Source organism: Lucilia cuprina, chromosome 6, assembly GCF_022045245.1.
Source record: "Lucilia cuprina isolate Lc7/37 chromosome 6, ASM2204524v1, whole genome shotgun sequence".
Classification (NCBI taxonomy): domain Eukaryota; kingdom Metazoa; phylum Arthropoda; class Insecta; order Diptera; family Calliphoridae; genus Lucilia; species Lucilia cuprina.
The window spans coordinates 54,668,177-54,686,781 of record NC_060954.1 but is presented as its reverse complement, the minus strand read 5'-3'; the positions used below and the strand labels follow the sequence as shown (position 1 = coordinate 54,686,781).

At 34.9% G+C, this 18,605-nt stretch overlaps 2 protein-coding genes and 1 long non-coding RNA gene across 4 annotated transcripts in view; 2 read left to right on the top strand and 1 right to left on the bottom strand.

The window, feature by feature from the left end:
* Nucleotides 1-10,573, top strand: part of LOC124420788 — a 68,839-nt gene extending 58,266 nt beyond the window's left edge. The window contains exon 5 of the long non-coding RNA XR_006941374.1: nucleotides 10,537-10,573. This is a non-coding gene — a long non-coding RNA (uncharacterized LOC124420788). The remainder of the gene's footprint in view (nucleotides 1-10,536) is intronic.
* Nucleotides 866-9,376, bottom strand: LOC111677348 (nucleoporin Nup188). Of its 2 annotated transcripts, XM_046954917.1 has the most exons (10): nucleotides 9,233-9,376; nucleotides 8,943-9,162; nucleotides 8,034-8,879; nucleotides 7,793-7,964; nucleotides 7,363-7,472; nucleotides 4,270-7,287; nucleotides 4,052-4,206; nucleotides 3,337-3,550; nucleotides 2,315-3,265; nucleotides 866-1,447 (listed from the first exon to the last, which is right to left on the bottom strand). In XM_046954917.1, exons 1-9 carry the CDS (start codon nucleotides 9,256-9,258, stop codon nucleotides 2,348-2,350), a joined length of 5,679 nt encoding a protein of 1,892 aa, XP_046810873.1. In that variant the 5' UTR covers nucleotides 9,259-9,376; the 3' UTR covers nucleotides 866-1,447; nucleotides 2,315-2,347. The 2 variants fall into 2 exon arrangements, with proteins under 2 accessions (XP_046810873.1, XP_023294217.2); XM_023438449.2 differs by lacking the exon at nucleotides 866-1,447 and having other exon boundaries at nucleotides 2,192-3,265.
* A 51-nt stretch (nucleotides 10,574-10,624) lies between the features above and the next one.
* LOC111677355 (phosphatidylinositol 3-kinase catalytic subunit type 3) lies at nucleotides 10,625-15,872 on the top strand. The gene is made up of 7 exons (XM_023438457.2): nucleotides 10,625-10,804; nucleotides 10,866-11,487; nucleotides 11,546-11,641; nucleotides 12,234-12,319; nucleotides 12,376-13,542; nucleotides 14,891-15,252; nucleotides 15,322-15,872. Exons 1-7 carry the CDS (start codon nucleotides 10,734-10,736, stop codon nucleotides 15,765-15,767), a joined length of 2,850 nt encoding a protein of 949 aa, XP_023294225.2. The 5' UTR covers nucleotides 10,625-10,733; the 3' UTR covers nucleotides 15,768-15,872.
* The last annotated feature ends 2,733 nt before the right edge of the window (nucleotides 15,873-18,605 follow it).

Here is an 18,605-nt window from a genome sequence, read left to right as displayed (position 1 = left end):
AGAACTGAACTAGAACTGAACTAGAACTGAACTAGAATTGAACTAGAACTGAACTAGAACTGAACTAGAACTGAACTAGAACTGAACTGGAACTGAACTAGAACTGAAGTAGAACTGAACTATAACATAAGTAGAACATCAAGCTTTGGAAATGTTTAACTTCATTTATCTGGCAACTTTGTCTTGTATTATCAACAAACATTTAACATGTACATATACATAATTTTATTCCCTTCATATTAAATTCTCATTTACTTCCCTCTATTTCACAAAACAGAGAGTACTTAGAGAAAAAAACGTGTTTGGTTTTCTTCTTCTTATCACCTTTATTTTACTCAGGGGGTGGATAATTAAACTCATTTACTCACAATCCATGTGTATGAATGAGTGAGTGTGCAAAAATGTGTTGCCAGAGTTAATTATTTTAATAATTTATGGAACTAATTCAGCATTGATAAACGAACCTCTGGATTGTAATAGTAGAAAATTAATAACTTAAATCCAACAAAAATATTTTGTTTTGCCGAAATATCGCCACTGAAGGCAAGGCTTCTCCAAAATGTTGAAAATATGTAAAATCTAACGGCAACACTAGTTTAGTATGAGTGCTTTTAAGAAGTGTAAAAGGGTGAATATACTTTTAAGCAGAGATGGAAGAGAATCGTCAATTAAATTGAAATCGTGTCATAGTTCATGAACATACATTTAAATAGAAAAGGCTTTTCGTCAAGTAAACCTTCAAATACTCCTTTAAATATCTTAATTGTTCCTTTAAGTTCAATATTTTTGAAGTTATGTCACTTTTTCCATCTCTGTCCAAAATCGGATTATAAATTTGAGTTATTTATGTTTCTGACTGTTGAATATTTAGTAGAGGGTTTGCTTCTTAATGGGGTGGTTGGCATAAAAAAATAATGAATTAATGTAGCGTATGAGCTTAAGTTTGTACTAAAAACTATATATTAGGTACATATCTAATTGTTACTAAACTGTGTTAAACTACAACTAAGGAATTATTGTTTTAAACATTTGTAAATCACATTCTTCTCATAGCAACACGTAGCTAAACTAATTAAGAGAAAACAATTAAGGTTTTTTATGGAAAACATGTTCAAATATCTAATTCCAGCTAATTGTTTCACACTAGTTGTTTGAGAGGGTTTTTTTTGCATAAAATAGAAGACAATACTTATGAAAAGTTTATTCAACTTTTTAAACAAACAAAAACTGACTAATCTTTAACTTCCCTTCATGCCGCTTGATCGTCATATTAAGAAAACTATTGTAATGTTCTTGTAAAATAGTTTGCAAATTCTACTCTCAGATTCTCAAAATCTGAATACAATTGTACGTGTACAAGAGCAATTATTGGATACGTAAGTACTTAAGTAAGTGTTGTTGTTATAGTTTTTTATCTTTAGGGGGCTCGTTTTCTTGTGTTCTGTATCTGAAATAGAAATAAAAATATCTCAATATTTGTATACACACATTGTTGAAGGTAAAAGTTGTTGATGTGTTCATATTAATAGCAACAGCGTTCGATAATGTAAACAATTTTAAGATTTTCAAACCGCAAATTAAAAGGAGAAGTGAGCAAAAGTACATGTTTGAAAATTCAAATATTTTCAATAAAAACAATTTAATTGAGGAAGGGAGATCGATCAATGTCAATCGATAGATAGATGGATATATAGATAGATAGATAGATAGATAGATAGATAGATAGATAGATAGATAGATAGATAGATAGATAGATAGATAGATAGATAGATAGATAGATAGATAGATAGATAGATAGATAGATAGATAGATAGATAGATAGATAGATAGATAGATAGATAGATAGATAGATAGATAGATAGATAGATAGATAGATAGATAGATAGATAGATAGATAGATAGATAGATAGATAGATAGATAGATAGGTGAAATTTCATGCGATTTCAGATTTTTAAGAAAAATCAAACTTTTAAGACAAATACTAGAGATTCTCAAGTAAGCTATATTTTTAAAAAACCTGGATTAACGAAGTTATATGTAAGTTTTTTTCTCCTTTTTAGTTTTAGATAAAAAAACTGATTCCCCTAAACATTAAGAACACTGAATATTTTAGTTTATTTGTTGCGAATTATTGTTGTTCTCCCAATAAATTGTCCTGCTTGATTCAACTAAATAAAATCGCAGCAATAATTAAAAACTGTAATATGTACTTTTAAAGTGTTATCTTTTTTTATTAAACTTGTATAACAAACGTTTAAACTTAAACGCGTTTAAGACTTTATTTAATATTAATATAGAAAATGAAAAAATTACCTTAATTTGCGAAAAAATTTAATTGTTTCAGTTTCAATCATTTTGACAAATAATGAAGAATAAATTAGACATAAAATGTAAATAATCCTCTTCCACGAATTGTATATAGGATAAAGGACTATATTTAGGTTCTTCGGGTGGGAAATAAGTGATTTCTTCTGGCTCTTCCGCAGCGGCGGGTTCAATTTCCGAAACTTCTTCAGCTATATGTACACGTTTAGTGGGATCGTAGTTTGTGCTGTCACCTGGTCGTCGTAATGCAGAACGTGCCAAGTGTGGTGTGGAGGCAGCTGGTTGTTGACTTGCCCCTGATGATTGTGGTTGCTGACTCTTTGAGCTAATGGGACTTATTATATGAGACATCTCAAAGTTTCCCGTTGGTGTGGGTGTCCTATGCTGTTGTAAATGTAAACGTCTGACTACATTTACCCTCAAATCTGTTGAAGGTCTTTTGTGTATATCGCTGGAAGAGCGTTGTGCTACGCTTCCTGATGCAGATGCCAATTCATGTTCTTCTACTTGCTGCATTAACACTTGTCCATGTTTACGTCTGTGCCAAATTTTATTATGTTCTCTGTATTCCACCAAAACTTTACGGCGTACAAACTCATGATATGATAATAATTCACTGGATATTTCACGTTTTATAAGTTGCTTCTCGCGTACGGGCAACAGTGAATTTTTCAAAGCCAACATACTTTGTGAGGCAGCCAATGTAAGTATATGTTCCAAGGCCATTAAACACAATTCACCATCTAAATTGGAGAGCAATTCATTGGGTGGACAATTTACCGAAGACACTGACGCCACCGACAAGGACTTGGAGAAAGGCCTTTGTGAAGTGTTGTGTGTCTGGGGAGATTTAGTAACATTTGTCGATACATTCGCTGGATCTTTATTGTCTATTTCGGGCAAAACATTTAAGGGAACTTCATGGAAACCATAATTTTGCTTTAAGGGGGGAAAATATAGTTTCGATTTATTTGCTGGTTTTGTAAAATAGATCTTGTTTTTAAACTTACCAAATTTAAGACCTTTGTATAGACACCTACTATGCTGAGTACTGTACCAAATGTTAAATGTATGGCATTTTCACTTAGCTTTGGGGCTCCAAAACGTATTTCAAATATAGGTTCCCATTTACTGGATAAGAATTCCGGCTCACAGATTAAATCGATAATATTTGGTGAGAAGGCTTGCAGGCATTTAACGCACAAAATGATAACTTCGGTTAAGCTGGAAAATTAGAAAATGAGTTTAAAGAAATTCATTTTTATAGACTAGACTATAGACTAGACTATAGAATAGACTATAGACTAGACTATAGACTAGACTATAGACTAGACTATAGACTAGACTATAGACTAGACTATAGACTAGACTATAGACTAGACTATAGACTAGACTATAGACTAGACTATAGACTAGACTATAGACTAGACTATAGACTAGACTATAGACTAGACTATAGACTAGATTGTAGACTAGACTATAGACTAGACTATAGACTAGACTATAGACTAGATTGTAGACTAGACTATAGCAAATCCTTGGGAGACTGCAGACTAGACTATAGACTAGACTATGGACTAGACTATAAATTATACTACAGTCTTGATTATACAATAGACTGCAGATTAAACTAAAACCTAGACTATATACTATACTATAGCCACTACTATAGACTAAACTAATCTATAAACGAGTCTTATACTTGGAGCTAACTTTTTTACTTACTCATTAAATGTGGTTATAACTTCATCCACCATGCCCGCATTTTCAATATCCCTAAGAATATCAATTTGAGAACGGCGGCCAGCTAATAAAAGTTTCAAATTTTTAGGCTGATGAAACATAGAAATGGCATGACCCAAAAGCATTTGTACCGAACGCTAAAGACACAATATATATTTAATAAATTATTGTACAGACAACTTTAAGTCCAGCAAACTTACCATTAAATTAAACAATGATTGAGAGTGTTCCAAACGCCATTGTTTTTCAAATTGAACCAAGTTCACCAACAAAGTTACGGTACTCTTTATCAATTGCATGGCTGCTGGTTCGAGTGATTGTTTGCTTAACAATAATGAATCTACTAAGTATTCCTCATGAATGCCCACAAATTGTAGGGCCTCCTTTAGGAAATGATATGAATGTTTTTGAAATAGTATACAAACTAATTCAATACCACGAGCATAAATGGGCCACCATTTCTGTACAGTCCATTCAGAATCTTTAGGTTGTTGGAGAGCATAATTGGCTTCTAGCAAATCCTTGGGAGGCAAAAGTTTCAACCATAGATAATCACCGACATCGCAGTGTAAAAATTCCGAGGAACAATTGCCTTTAGCAAAGACTATTAAAACATCGAGTAGTTCCACTGACAGCTGTTGTTTACTATTCAACTGGAGAATGGCTCCTGTGCAGCTTAGCAAACGTTGAAAAACCTTATTGCTGATAAAGGGAAAATCCCAATTGCCAAAACCATCTTTGTGAAAAATGCCCGCCACCGTCTTTAAAAGATTTAAGCACAAAACTAAGGAATTGGAAGAAGTTCTTTTGGCCTCATCCACTCCCGATTTTCTACTTTGTATTTCCATTTTAACACCATTTTCTAGATATTGCAATTCAGAGCAAATTATATGAACAACTGAATGCAAAAATGATAACGATAAAGAAGAGTCTTCTGTCAGTTCCTCAGAAAGAAAATCTGCCGACTTAATAGCTATAGAAAGACAAGCTTCTTTAGCTCTTACATGCAAGTCACTGTAACAGGAGGCGACTCTGCTTAAAAGATGATTTAATTGTTTCAACATTTGTTTATGTTCCTCGGTGGTCTCGGTGTAGGCATGTTTGAAACTGAGAATAATAAATAAATATAATTCCGATAAAATAATTAATGGCCTTAAATCCTCTACATATTCAGAACGTTCTACGAGAATATTTAAACATTTTTGAGCTAAAAGTTTAAATTGTTTTTTGGGTATTTCCATGAAAAGAGGTTGCTTCTTCAAGAGTATTAAAAGGAAACTTTTAAAAGCCTGCAGTCTGCACAACCATTCGGGCATTTCTTCTGGATTGAATTCCTGCAATTTGTCCACCGAAGTCTTGGGTAAATCAAATACAAAATTTAACCATTTTTCAAAATATTGAGGTTCAAAAAATTTCGTTAGAATTTTCTTTAAACCATTATTAGTTTTGGCATTAGTACAGAATACTTCTATGGCCAATATATTAAGCAGTTGTGTATAGGCCTTGACATTCGGTTTAAACGAACCAAATAAGGGTTGACAAAAGTTTTCCCAAAAGTTGGGCTTTTGCAGCAGAGAATCTGTTAATAATTGCATATTTTGCTTCCACAGCATGTGATATAGATTCATGATTTTACTGGGTATTATTTGTTCCACAATATGAGGATCTTTGGAAACGGCTTCCAAATAATCTTCCATATAGGTAACAATACTATCGGAGATTTGGGCATTTTGTTCTTTGCCAAATATACGTTTTTCCTTATTATAGTTTACCTTAAAGAAGGCCTCTGTTACACCAGGTTGTTTCTCTATGCAGGCCTCTATCAGCTCTAAAATGGCAATTTTTATAGAATCACTTTCCAATTCATCGGGTAATTTTTGCAAAAAAGTCAATCTAATTTGATCTGGTTCCATATCCAAACAGGCCAATAGAGACATGTTAAATTCCAAAGCAATTCTTTTTAATAAACGACACGACAATATGGGCAACCATCTATCGAATATATTGCTCATATAACTGGTCACTACGGGTATAATGCGTAAAGTATCTCTTTGTTTGGGTTGGGTATAAATCATAGCCTCTAAGGGTGATAACTCAGACGTTTTGAAAATATTACTTTTCAACTTCAACACCTGCATTAAAATTCGCATAGATAAACGCACCAGCAGCACTAAACCATGAGTCTGTTGTACAATCCAATTCGATTCCATTTCCATGCAATGTTGTAGATAAGCATTGCCCAAGGCTACAAATCTCAATAAAATCTGACCATTTTCCATAGACAACAAAGAGTAGACACATATGTCTCTTAATAACAAATGATCTTTGGGTATTTTAACATCCTTTTCCAAAGAAGTAAACTCATCCAATATGTCACATATAAAACCCATAATTTCGGCATAAATTTTATGTTTAACCTGTTGAGATTGGAATCTCCAAACATGTAAATGAGGAAAAACATCACGCAATAGAAATATTAAACCGGGTATTTCCACCTGGAAATATTTACTTCTTTGCAATTTGGTATAACAACGTAAAAAGCTGATATACGCCTGTAGAAAATCAAATTTTTCCTTTTTCTTTTCCACATCTACCAAATAAGTGCCCACTAGATTTGAATCGAAACAAGAACCATGGGCATATTTCTTATAATCATCTAAAGAATCATTAGTGATAACTGGTAGAATAGCTAAATTAATAACACGTATAAAAATCTCTGCATCAGCTAAGGGCAGTAGAGCTGTGCAGACATTCAAACAATTAGCCATTAATTCCACTGGTGGCTGTTGTACCGCTTTAAATTTGTTCAACAAATCTATGCACATCTCTGTAGGATGCACCATTTCCACACTTATATTAGCTAAAGTTTTTGTTTTCTTTAAAGCTTCATGCAAATACTTTAAACCTTCATTAACACGTTTTACTCTCTCAATATTCTCATATTCCCCATAATATTGTTGTGTTTCGGCCAGCAGACAATTGATTTCGTGATGCAAAACATTAAAATAATTCACCGGTAAACGAAAATGAACACAATAGCCCTCGGGACGTGCTAAAACTGCCGTTGAGGTGCCTTCTGGTATAAAGAAATCAATGTGGGCAAAGGGTTTAACAGTTTGTGTTAAAACATATTCATCATCACCCACCGATTTAAGAAAGTATTTATTTTCATCATAGTAATCGGAGAGTATGGGTAATGATTCCAATTGTGTTTTAATCTAAAAAAAGGTGAAAATGGATATATTTTTTTTTAGTTTTGGTTGTTATTATACAAATATTCTTTGGAAACTTACATAATTGCCCATACCAGCTTTGGTCAAGGAACAGGCCAGCATAGACATATGCTGGAAATCTATGGGAAATATTTCCAAAAGAGTGTTGTAAAGAGAACGAACGCCATCATCTAAAATGTTAAAAATTTTTTATAATTATTTCAAATTTAGTTTTAGTAAATTTCCAGTTTCAGTCCTAGTTCAGTTCTAGTTTAGTTCTAGTTCAATTCTAGTTCAGTTCTAGTTCAGTTCTAGTTCAGTTCTAGTTCAGTTCTAGTTTAGTTCTAGTTTAGTTCTAGTTCAATTCTAGTTCAGTTCTAGTTCAGTTCTAGTTCAGTTCTAGTTCAGTTCTAGTTCAGTTCTAGTTCAGTTCTAGTTCAGTTCTAGTTCAGTTCTAGTTCAGTTTTAGTTCATTTGTAGTTCAGTTCTAGTATAGCTCTCGTTTACTTACCTTCATTACTGCAAAACTCCTTTGCTAAACTTGGCCAACTTAATAATTCACACAAAAGTTCATAAATAAAAGGATGACGCGAACAAGAACCATCACCATCGAAATAGTCACACAAATAGGACAACAAATCATAAATAGTTTTACGTACAATACGAGCCACCATAGAATCATCCTAAAAATAAAATAACCAAGACCATAAATTTCAATATTCCCTCTGTTTTGTACACATTTATCCACTCACCCTAAATAATGGACTAGAAATTAAACTATGCAAATAGTTAAAACACTTCAAATCTATAGCCCTTTTACCCATTTGCTGGCAACGCAAGAGTTTTTCATCATTTTCGGCAGCATTGCAACAGCGTATTTGTAGCATCATCCAGGATAATAAAATTGGACCATTTTCCGGATGATGACACATGCGTGTTAAATCTTTATCTAAACTCTCATAGATTTCATGGCATATCTTTGAAGATGCCTGAGCATCTTTAAAATCAAAACATTTAAGTAATATGGCCACTTCCGAGTAGGCTAAACGTAGAAATAATTCAGAATGCAAAGAATGTGAACTGCTCAAATAGGCCTGTTGGCGACCAAACGAATGTTGCTTAAAGCAATTAAACAAACGTGTAATCTCTGCCACACTCAAATGTTTGTGATCACACAATATGAGTAGGATTTGTAAAACTTCTATAATTTCCCGAGCATTTCTTTCGGACCAATTCACTAGCTTTGCCTGATAGTTGAAAAACTCTCGGGCTGTAAGTTTTTGTGGTGGCTGTTCATTAATCAAGTGTTCTAGTTGTTTCATATACGACTCTTTCAACTTGTCCAAACCGATTTTATCAACAATTTCCTTGTACTCATTGTGATAGGGATGATTGGGTACTTTATAGAATATCAATAGATTTTTAACAATTTTTAATACAATCATACGTTCCAAGGTATAATAACCCCATATGTCATCCAATAATTGGGTCATATTATTCTCGGTGGAAATTAAACTGGTAAGAGAACTGGCCGAACCACGATATTCATTGGCCAAGTAATAGCATAAGATTTCCCAGCATTGTAATGATTCTAGATCCTAAATAAAATAGACATTTAATTAAAAAATCTTACATTTCATTTTGTTTAAACCATTACTTACCAACAATTCCTGCAATCTCAAGGTAAACGGCAACAATTTATCCTGCTTTTTATCACTCAACAATTTTTCCAAATTGTTTTTAGTTGAATTGGCTGTTTTAAATTGTAATATACCATCCTGTAATTCTTTGGAAACATTAAATAGTTCTTCTTTTACGGTAGACTCGGGTGTCTCATGATGTATACCAGACACCAGTTGCCACAAACGTTTCCAATCCGTACTGCCGAGAAAAATGTAAACACGTTTTTAATTACATTTCTTGCAAATTCCTTTATAATTATTTTACTTACATGACATTATTTGAGGCCGAAGACATTGTTTATTTAATAATTTTTTATTTTATTTATAATTTTTGCAATATTTTTTATTAAAAGAAACAATTAATTTACTTAAACTACCGGCCCGCCAGTTTTCATACGGCTTGTTTTGATTCTCCACACTTTTTGAATTCGCTTTAGCTTACAATAACAAACGACAAGTTAACAATAAAAACGGGGATATTTTTGGGAATTTAAAAGCTATGTTAAATTTCCCGTTTAATAGAAAATGTTTGGTTTTTTAATACATTTTTTTTGCTTTCTTTAGAAAATTTTCATAAATTTGTTTGTTTATGTATAATCAAATACAACATTTTCGATAGTTTCTTTATACAAATTTTGTAATAAATTTGCTAAACTGATCTATTTCAAATCAGCTAAGCATTAGGGTTCTATAGTTGAAATGAAAAGTCGACTTTTTTCATTTAGTTAAAAGTATGACGTTTTGCATTTTATGAAAAGTCGATTTTTGACTTTTCGATTTTTTTCAATTAAATAAAAGTCAACTTTTCGACTTTTTTCAACTTCTTGACCTTTTTCGACTTTTATTAACAAAGTCGACTTTTCGACCGACTTTTTTCGACAAAAAGTCGATTGTTCGATTATTTGAATGTCGATTTATAGAACCCTAGGGTGCACTCACATTTAGGGTTCTATAAATCGACACTCTAATAATCGAACAATCTACTCTTTGTCGAAAAAAGTCGAAGTCGACTATTTTGTTCCAAAAAAGTCTTTAACTCGACTATCTTCTATGAAAAAAGTAGAAATGTAGACTTCGTAAATAAAAGTCAGAAAGTCGAAAAAAAGTCGAAGAAATGTCAAAAAAGTCGGAAAAAGCAGAAAGCTCGAAAATAGTAGAAAAAAGTAAAAAATAGTCAAAAATTTTAAAAAAATTGTAAAAAAGTCAAAAACTCTAAAATAGTCGGAAAACCCCAAAAACAGTCAAAAATAATCGAAAGAATCCAAAATAGTCAAAATGTCGAAAAGTCTAAAAGTTGACCTGTAACTAAATGCACAACTTTCAAAGTGCTTCAATTAGAACTGACACATTCCACAAAAATATAAATATAAAATTATATTAAATAATAACTTAAATTATACTAAATTTGGAAAAAGTTTTTAATTCATATATAGTTTTTTATATATTGTATCTTATAATACATACATATTCATTTTAAGTGGAGAATTGTTAGGTATATGAGATTTACTTTTTGTAAGGTGGCAACATATATTTTTTTTCAACATAAATATCTACTTTTGTGGTTTTTTTGTAGACTTGTCTTCACCTTGTAAGTGCACCCTGGTTGTCACCCAATAAATTCGCCTTGTAAACAGCTGTACAGTCTCTTTCTTTTGTTTACGTTTTGTTTATATTGTGAAAAATATACATAAAATTATTTATCTTGAAAAAGGGGAGGATTTTCTTAATTCAATCCATATTAATTTAATAAATTATTACTAAATTAAAGTAATGGATCAACCAAATGATTATTTTCGTTATATCTACAGTTCATCATTGCATGAATTGGTACAAATCAAAGTGTAAGCTTATTGATAAAATATGAATCATGGATAATAGTTAATTTTTTTTCTTGAATTTTAGAGGCACTTTGGAGGGCAAAAAACGTCAGCCAGATTTTGAAAAACTTCTAGAAGATCCTATATTACGCTTTTCCGGCCTCTATTCGGAAGAATGTCCCTCCTTTCAAGTACGTTTGCAAATTTTCAATCAGGGTCGACCCTACTGCCTACCAGTTACCACTTCCTATAAGTCATTCACCAAACGTTGGAGCTGGAATGAATGGGTTACTTTACCTTTGCAATTTTCACATTTGCCACGTACTGCCATGTTGGTGCTCACCATACTCGATTGTGCCGGTGCTGGCCAGACATCTGTCATAGGCGGCACTGCTATATCTCTCTTCGGTAAAAATGGTATGTTTCGCCAGGGTATGTATGATTTAAGAATCTGGTTAGGTGTAGAGGGCGATGGTAGTTATCCCTCTAAGACACCCGGCAAGGGTAAAGATTCTTCAAAATCCCAAATGCAACGTTTGGGTAAATTGGCGAAAAAACATCGTAATGGTCAAATACAAAAAGTTGATTGGTTGGATCGTCTAACATTTCGTGAAATCGAATTGATTAATGAACGTGAGAAGAGAATGTCGGACTATATGTATCTAATGATTGAATTTCCCACCGTAGTGGTAGATGATTGTTATAATGTAAGTTGATGATATGGAAAGATTTTAGTTATTCCTAATTTTTGTAATTCTTTCTTAGTATTCTATTGTGTACTTTGAACCGGAGGGTGATAAAAATTATAAATTTTTAAGTAAACCAAAATTGGTTACTGTTCCAGATTCGGAAATTTTACAGGTTAGTTAAAACATCATTTTGAATAGTTTAAGAAGTAAACTAACACCAACCCGACCAACATTAAACTAAAAACAAATGATTCCTTGTGAAATTGTTGAAGTCAAATGTTTGTATAAACAAAACAAATTATCTTAATGTAAATGAGTTCAGTGTCATGAAATAAACGACCTGAGACAATGTGTCTTTCACCCTGACTCTGACCTTCCATCTATATAAACAAAGCAATACAAAATAAACAATAATAATTCTATGTGGAGGCTATTCTGAAAGTGTTCATGTTCATTCAATTTAACTGTTTTAAAATCCATAGAAAACATTCACCAACGTTGTGCATTAACATTAATGTTTTTTAACTAACAAATGTAAAATTTGTTAATAACGACCAAAAGTATTTTATTTATTTATTCAAAATTAAGGAATTTAAAGAAAAATGTTTAAAATATTTCGATGGTCTAATGCGTAAAATTAAATATCGTATAAAACGTTTTCGTTTCTTTAAATTTGAAAAATGTTTACAAAAATATTATGTAATAAATAGAAAGCCAATAATTAAATACCTTTTAATAACAAATAATCTAAATTTCTTAACTAGGAAAACTTAGTAGAACGAAAACATCATCGTTTGGCTCGTTCCGAAAGATCTAGGATCTCTGATCGTGATGCTAAACCTACCGCCAGGTGAGAAAGTAAAATTTGTAACAAGAAAAAAACCATAACATTTCTTTTTCTTACAGCATACGCGATCAATTACACACTATTGTGTATCGTTATCCACCCACTTGTGTTTTGAATAGTGAAGAACAGGATTTATTATGGAAATTTCGTTTTTATTTGTGTTCTCATAAAAAAGCTTTAACGAAATTCTTGAAATGCATCAATTGGGAAACTCAAGCCGAAGTACAGCAAGCCTTAATTCTTCTAAGTAAATGGGCTCCTATGGATGTTGAAGATGCCTTAGAATTGCTTAGTCCAGCTTTTAAACATCCTCAAGTGCGTAAATATGCCATAAGTCGTTTGGCACAGGCTCCCGATGAAGATTTATTATTATATTTACTGCAGCTAGTGCAAGCTTTAAAATATGAAAACTTTTCCGATATAATGGAATCGCACAAACGTTTTTTTCCCGATCGTGATATAGTACGTTCTTTGGACGATAATTCTACACTATTCGATCAGAGTTCTTTGTGTTCAGAAGTTAGTGTGGGTGCTGCTGGAGCGGTGGCGGGTGGCAGCACTTCTTCTCTACTAACAACAACACAACGCAATAACGTACAACGTGCTAATGTTCAAATTGAACGTTCTTCAACCATGCCCATGGCCATCTCAGTTAATTCTTCATTAGCCGATGAAAATGAAACTTCTATTGGTTCTTTAACATCTGATGTATCGAACACTCTAATGAGTGATACCAACACCAATGTGCAATATTCTACAATGGCCAATTCTGCCACTAATCTGGCCACCTTCCTCATACAAAGGGCTTGTAAAAATCCCACTTTAGCCAATTATTTATATTGGTATCTATCGATTGAAGTGGAAGATCAAGAGTCTATACGTAAACAGGATGAAAGAGTACATGAAATGTATGATATGGTTTTGAAAATGTTTATGAAAGTTTTAGAAAATGGTAACTTTCATTTGCGTGGCATTTTCTATAATCTTAAGAAACAGCAACGTTTTATTGATGAATTGGTGCGTTTGGTAAAGATTGTAGCCAAGGAAACGGGTAATCGTAATAAGAAAACGGAAAAGTTTCAAAAACTTTTAAATGAAACGGATACATTTAAAATAAATTTCACCAACATTGATCCCATACCATTTCCTTTGGATCCGGATATTTATATAACGAAAATTGTACCCTCAAAGACGTCACTGTTTAAAAGTGCTCTAATGCCGGCCAAGTAAGTTGTTAACGATTGAAAACCTTTTTCAGAATTCCAAGGAAAACTTGTTGATCGTTAAACAAGTTTTCAATGGATTAGTTCTCTACAGAAAAACTTGTTTAATGATCTTTACAGTAAAGTTGTTGTTTGAAAAACTTAAATAGCCATCAGTTTTCTATAAAAAGCTTAAACAGCGATCAGTTTCATATAGCAAACTTAAACAGCGAACAGTTTTATCTTGAAAACTTAAACAACGATCATTTTTCTCTAGAAAACTTAAATAGCGATTAGTTATCTCTAAAAAAAACTTAAACAGCGATCTGTTTTCTGTAAAAGCGATCAGTTTTATCTAAAAAACTTAAACTGCGATCAGTTTTTTCTGGAAAACTTAAACAGTGATCAGTTTTTCTAGAAAAAGTATACAGCGATCAGTTGCCTCTAAAAAACTTGAACAGCGATCAGTTTTATCTAAAAAACTTAAACAGCGAACAGTTTTATATTGAAAACTTAAACAACGATAATTTTTCTCTAGAAAACTTAAATAGCGATTAGTTATCCCTAAAAAACTGAAACAGCGATCTGTTTTCTGTAAAAGCGATAAGTTTTATCTAAAAAACGTAAACTGCGATCAGTTTTTTTTGGAAAACTTAAACAGTGATCAGTTTTTCTAGAAAACGTATACAGCGATCAGTTGCCTCTAAAAAACTTGAACAGCGATCAGTTTTATCTAAAAAACTTAAACTGCGATCATTTTTTTCTGTAAAACTTAAACAGTGATCAGTTTTTCTAGAAAACTTATACAGCAATCAGTTGCCTCTAAACAACTTGAACAGCGATCAGTTATCTCTAGAAAACTTAAACAGCATTCAGTTTTTTCTAAAAAACTTAAACAGCGATCAGTTTTCTATAAAAATCTTAAACAGAGATCAGTTTTTTAAAGCAAACTGAAACAGCGAACTGTTTTATCTTAAAAACCTAAACAACGATCAGTTGTCACTAAAAACTTGAACAGCGATAAGTTTTCTCTGAAAAATGTAGACAGCGATCAGTTTTCTCTAGAAATATTAAACAGTAATCAGTTTTCTCTAGAAAGATTAAACAGCGATCAGTTTTCTTTAGAAAACTTAAACAGCGATCAGTTTTCTCTACAAAACTTTAACAGCGATCAGTTTTCTCTACAAAACTTAAACAGCGATCAGTTTTCTATAAAAATCTAATAGGACGATCAGTTTTCTCTAGAAAACTTCAACAGTGATCAATTTTCTCTAGAAATTTTCATCATCGATCAGTTTTTTTAAGAAATTGGAGTTCAAGAAAATGACCTTTATAATGGAAACCTTTTAACCATTAAACATCTCTTTTTTAGATTAACCTTTGTCACATCTATAGCCTCTCACGAGTATGTGGCCATTTTTAAACATGGTGACGATTTACGACAAGATCAACTTATACTACAAATGATAACTCTAATGGATAAATTATTAAGACGTGAAAATTTAGATCTCAAATTAACACCCTATAAAGTGCTGGCCACTAGTTCAAAACATGGTTTTCTACAATATATAGATTCGTATACAGTGGCCGATGTATTGGCACGTGAAGGCAGTATACATAATTTCTTTCGTAAACACAATCCATGTGAATCGGGACCTTATGGTATATTACCAGAAACCATGGATACTTATATAAAAAGTTGTGCAGGTTATTGTGTGATCACTTATTTATTGGGTAAATCTTCGTTCTGAAAACCATAAAAATATATTGAATTTGTTATTTAAACTTATTTTCTATCAACAGGCGTGGGAGATCGTCATTTGGATAATCTACTGCTGACCACTAATGGCAAACTATTTCACATTGATTTCGGTTATATATTGGGTCGTGATCCCAAACCAATGCCACCTCCCATGAAGTTAAGCAAAGAAATGGTTGAAGCTATGGGTGGTGTTAGCTCCGAACATCATCATGAATTCCGCAAACAATGCTATACAGCATATTTACATTTGCGGCGTCATGCAAATGTTGTTTTAAATTTATTCTCTCTTATGGTAGATGCCTCGGTACCCGATATTGCTTTAGAACCCGATAAGGCTGTCAAAAAGGTAGAGGAAAATCTTCAACTAGGTTTAACCGATGAAGAAGCCGTTCAACATTTACAGGGTCTTTTGGATATATCGATAACGGCTGTTATGCCAGCCTTAGTAGAACAAATACATAAATTGGCTCAGTATTGGCGCAAGTAGATAGTGTTAGTTTTTAAGTAAAATATTATATATAAATAGCATATAATCCTAGAAGTTATCAATATAAATATAATAAATATTTAAAATCTTAATTTGAAAACTTAATCAACCATTGTATCAGATTACTACACAAACTAAAACAGCGTTCAATTTTTGACACAAACTTACAACAGCGATTAATTTTCTATAGAAAACTGAAAAAGCGATTAATTTGTATAGAAAACTGAAAAAGCGATCAATTTTCTATAGACAACTTAAATAGTGATCAGTTTTCTATTGAAAACTTAAACAGTGAGCAGTTTTTTATAGAAAACTTAAACAGTGATCACTTTTCTATAGAAAACTTTAACAGTGATCAGTTTTTTATACAAAACTTAAACAGTGATCAATTTTCTATAAAAAATTTAAACAGTGATCAGTTACCTTCACGAAGGGTAGTCATCTTGTCGCGATGTGAAGGCTTAAGTGCGATGAATCTCATGGGCCATGCTGACGGAGACAGCTTTGCTTGAGCTGGCTGCCTCCTAGGGGTCACCCTTGTCAGACGGGTCATGAGACGAGCACGAAACTAAGAACTACCCCTCCCACCTAACAGATGTCTGTTTTTCCCACATTGGGCGGTCTGTTAGATATCTGTTGATTTGCTTCTCCTGTCACTGAGACAGGGCAATTCAACAGTTAGTCCGTTTTGAATCCGTTGATTCACGCACTTAAGTGTGCAAGTCCTGAAATCCATCAAGCGTCTGTTCCAGATTGGGCGGCTTGATGGTCTGTTTGCTCCCAGTGGGACGGCAGTTTACAGTCCTGGCAGTAGGCCAAAAATGCAAAACCCCCCCCCCCCCCAAGAATGTCAGAAGAGAAAAAATGCCCCTCGTATCCGGTCCGGGGCTTGATAATATCCGGAGACCCTATTCCCACAGCGGCGACACCGGGCTGTGGTGAATCGAATGTGACTGGCGTCCGGACTAGTCAGGTGGTAGCACCAGGCTTGACTACTCCGCGAGTGTCTGGAGCAACAACAAAAACAACAACCGCAAGTAGCCGGCCCAAGCTGGCTGCTTGTAAACCAAAACCGCCCACTAAGCCTTCGGGTGTGGGTAAAGGTCCCAGCGGTGAGGTATCTCTGCCGGTCGTGGCGAGTACCTCTGCAGCCGCAAAAGCAGCCCTTGCTGATTCAAAGTCAGCTCAACCCTTGATTTCGGGTGACAACAAGGTCTCCCAAGTGCCCTGTGCGAATGTGGAATCGTCGACCCTGATGTCGGATTCCTCTGCCGCTCCTCCCCCTACATTGGAAAAGTCGTCGAACTCGTTGTCGGGCTCTCCCAATGTATCCCTAGAGTCTTTCCCCAGGCACAAAACACCTTCCAGAAGGGCTTTTGTTCATCGGCGGGCCGCCGAGCGCATCGTTGAGCGTCATGGTGCCAAACCCAGCGATGCTTTGACGAGTGACGAGAAATCGTCCCTCGATTGGGCGAAAAGCCTCCTGGCTAGGCTAAAGGGCTCCAATCCTCCAGCCGAGGCAGAAGTGGTTAGACCTGCTGCCGAGGCGCCTAAACGGCAACGATCTGAGGAGGAGACCCTTACTTCTATGCCGAGTGTCCAGCCGACTAAACGTCGAAAACAGGCGCAAACCATTGTCATCAATAGGCCTTTCAGTGAAGTTGCTAGAAACCCACTGATAAGGGCTATTGTTGACCATAGCAACAGTGACGGAGCCATCTCCCAGGAAAAATGGGGGACTATCCGTCAGAAGATGCTAGGCGTGTACTGGAAGATCCTCAAGGAGAATCCAGGACCCGCTCCCCAAAACGATGATGCTGGCTGGTACCAGGGTCACATTAAGCTGCTAGCTTGTTCAAATGAGCGCTCTGCGCTTCTGCTCAAGCTAGCTATTCAGTCCCTTGGGGAAGTGTGGCCAGGTGCAAGGTTGGACGTGATCCCGGTAAGCGAAATTCCTCGCAGACCGAGATCAATTGCCACCATCCCAACTGAGCCACATGACCCGGCGGAAATTCTGGCGTTCCTACAAAGCGGAAATCCTCACCTACCTACCCATGACTGGAAGGTGGTGAAGGTTTCCGCCCCGATGGGAAATGTTAGAAAGGCGACTGTAGTCCTTAATAAGGAAACGTTGGCGCCATTGAGTGAATGCGGAGGTAAGGTTTACTATGGCTTTGATAGTATCTCCCTTCGCATTTACCGCAGTGACGCCAAACGCAGCGCCGCCGCCTCTGGTTCCAAACTAGAGGCTCCGCCCAAAGAGGATGATGGAAAGGCCGACGATCCCGCTGGTTCTGAGAACCAAGAAGACTCCCAGTCTACCACCGGTATGATGGGTGATCTTCTTGGCAATCTGAGGTTAGCGGAGGACGGAGACAGTTCACAGGATTCCGATCCTGAGGACGTCGACGTCACAGTCGTGTACGATCCTGACCTTGGAGATGGTGAAGGTAACCCAGATTAACCTTCACCACTCCAAAGCAGCATCAGCTGCTTTGCTCCTCCGGTTGGCTGAGAGAGGGGAGGAGCTCATCTTGGTCCAAGAACCGTGGACCCACCACGGCAAAATCCTTGGACTATCTCTCAGAGGCTACAAACTTCTGTATTCAAATCCTGCAGGTAATATTAAAAATATTAGAGCCTGTATTCTGGCCAAAAACCATTTAGATATCTTCATCTTATCTGATTACAGTGATGAGGATACGGTAGCGGCGGCACTTGAGACCGGAAATTCCACCATCTGGCTCCTAAGCTGCTACATGGCGCATGACCATGGTGAACAACCGCCAAACGACCTGGTCAGAAACTTAATGCGCGAAGCAAATAGGCGTCACGTTC

Excerpts from the sequence above, each read along its gene's own strand:
- LOC111677348 (XM_046954917.1), bottom strand. The coding sequence starts at position 9,258 with ATGTCTTCGGCCTCAAATAATGTCAT. Across the intron at positions 7,473-7,792 it reads GGAGTTTTGCAGTAATGAAG|ATGATGGCGTTCGTTCTCTT; the intron begins GTAAGTAAACGA and ends TTAACATTTTAG. Across the intron at positions 3,551-4,051 it reads GTTATAACCACATTTAATGA|CTTAACCGAAGTTATCATTT; the intron begins GTAAGTAAAAAA and ends CTAATTTTCCAG.
- LOC111677355 (XM_023438457.2), top strand. The coding sequence starts at position 10,734 with ATGGATCAACCAAATGATTATTTTCGTTATATCTACAGTTCATCATTG. Across the intron at positions 11,488-11,545 it reads TGGTAGATGATTGTTATAAT|TATTCTATTGTGTACTTTGA; the intron begins GTAAGTTGATGA and ends ATTCTTTCTTAG. Across the intron at positions 15,253-15,321 it reads TGTGATCACTTATTTATTGG|GCGTGGGAGATCGTCATTTG; the intron begins GTAAATCTTCGT and ends TTCTATCAACAG.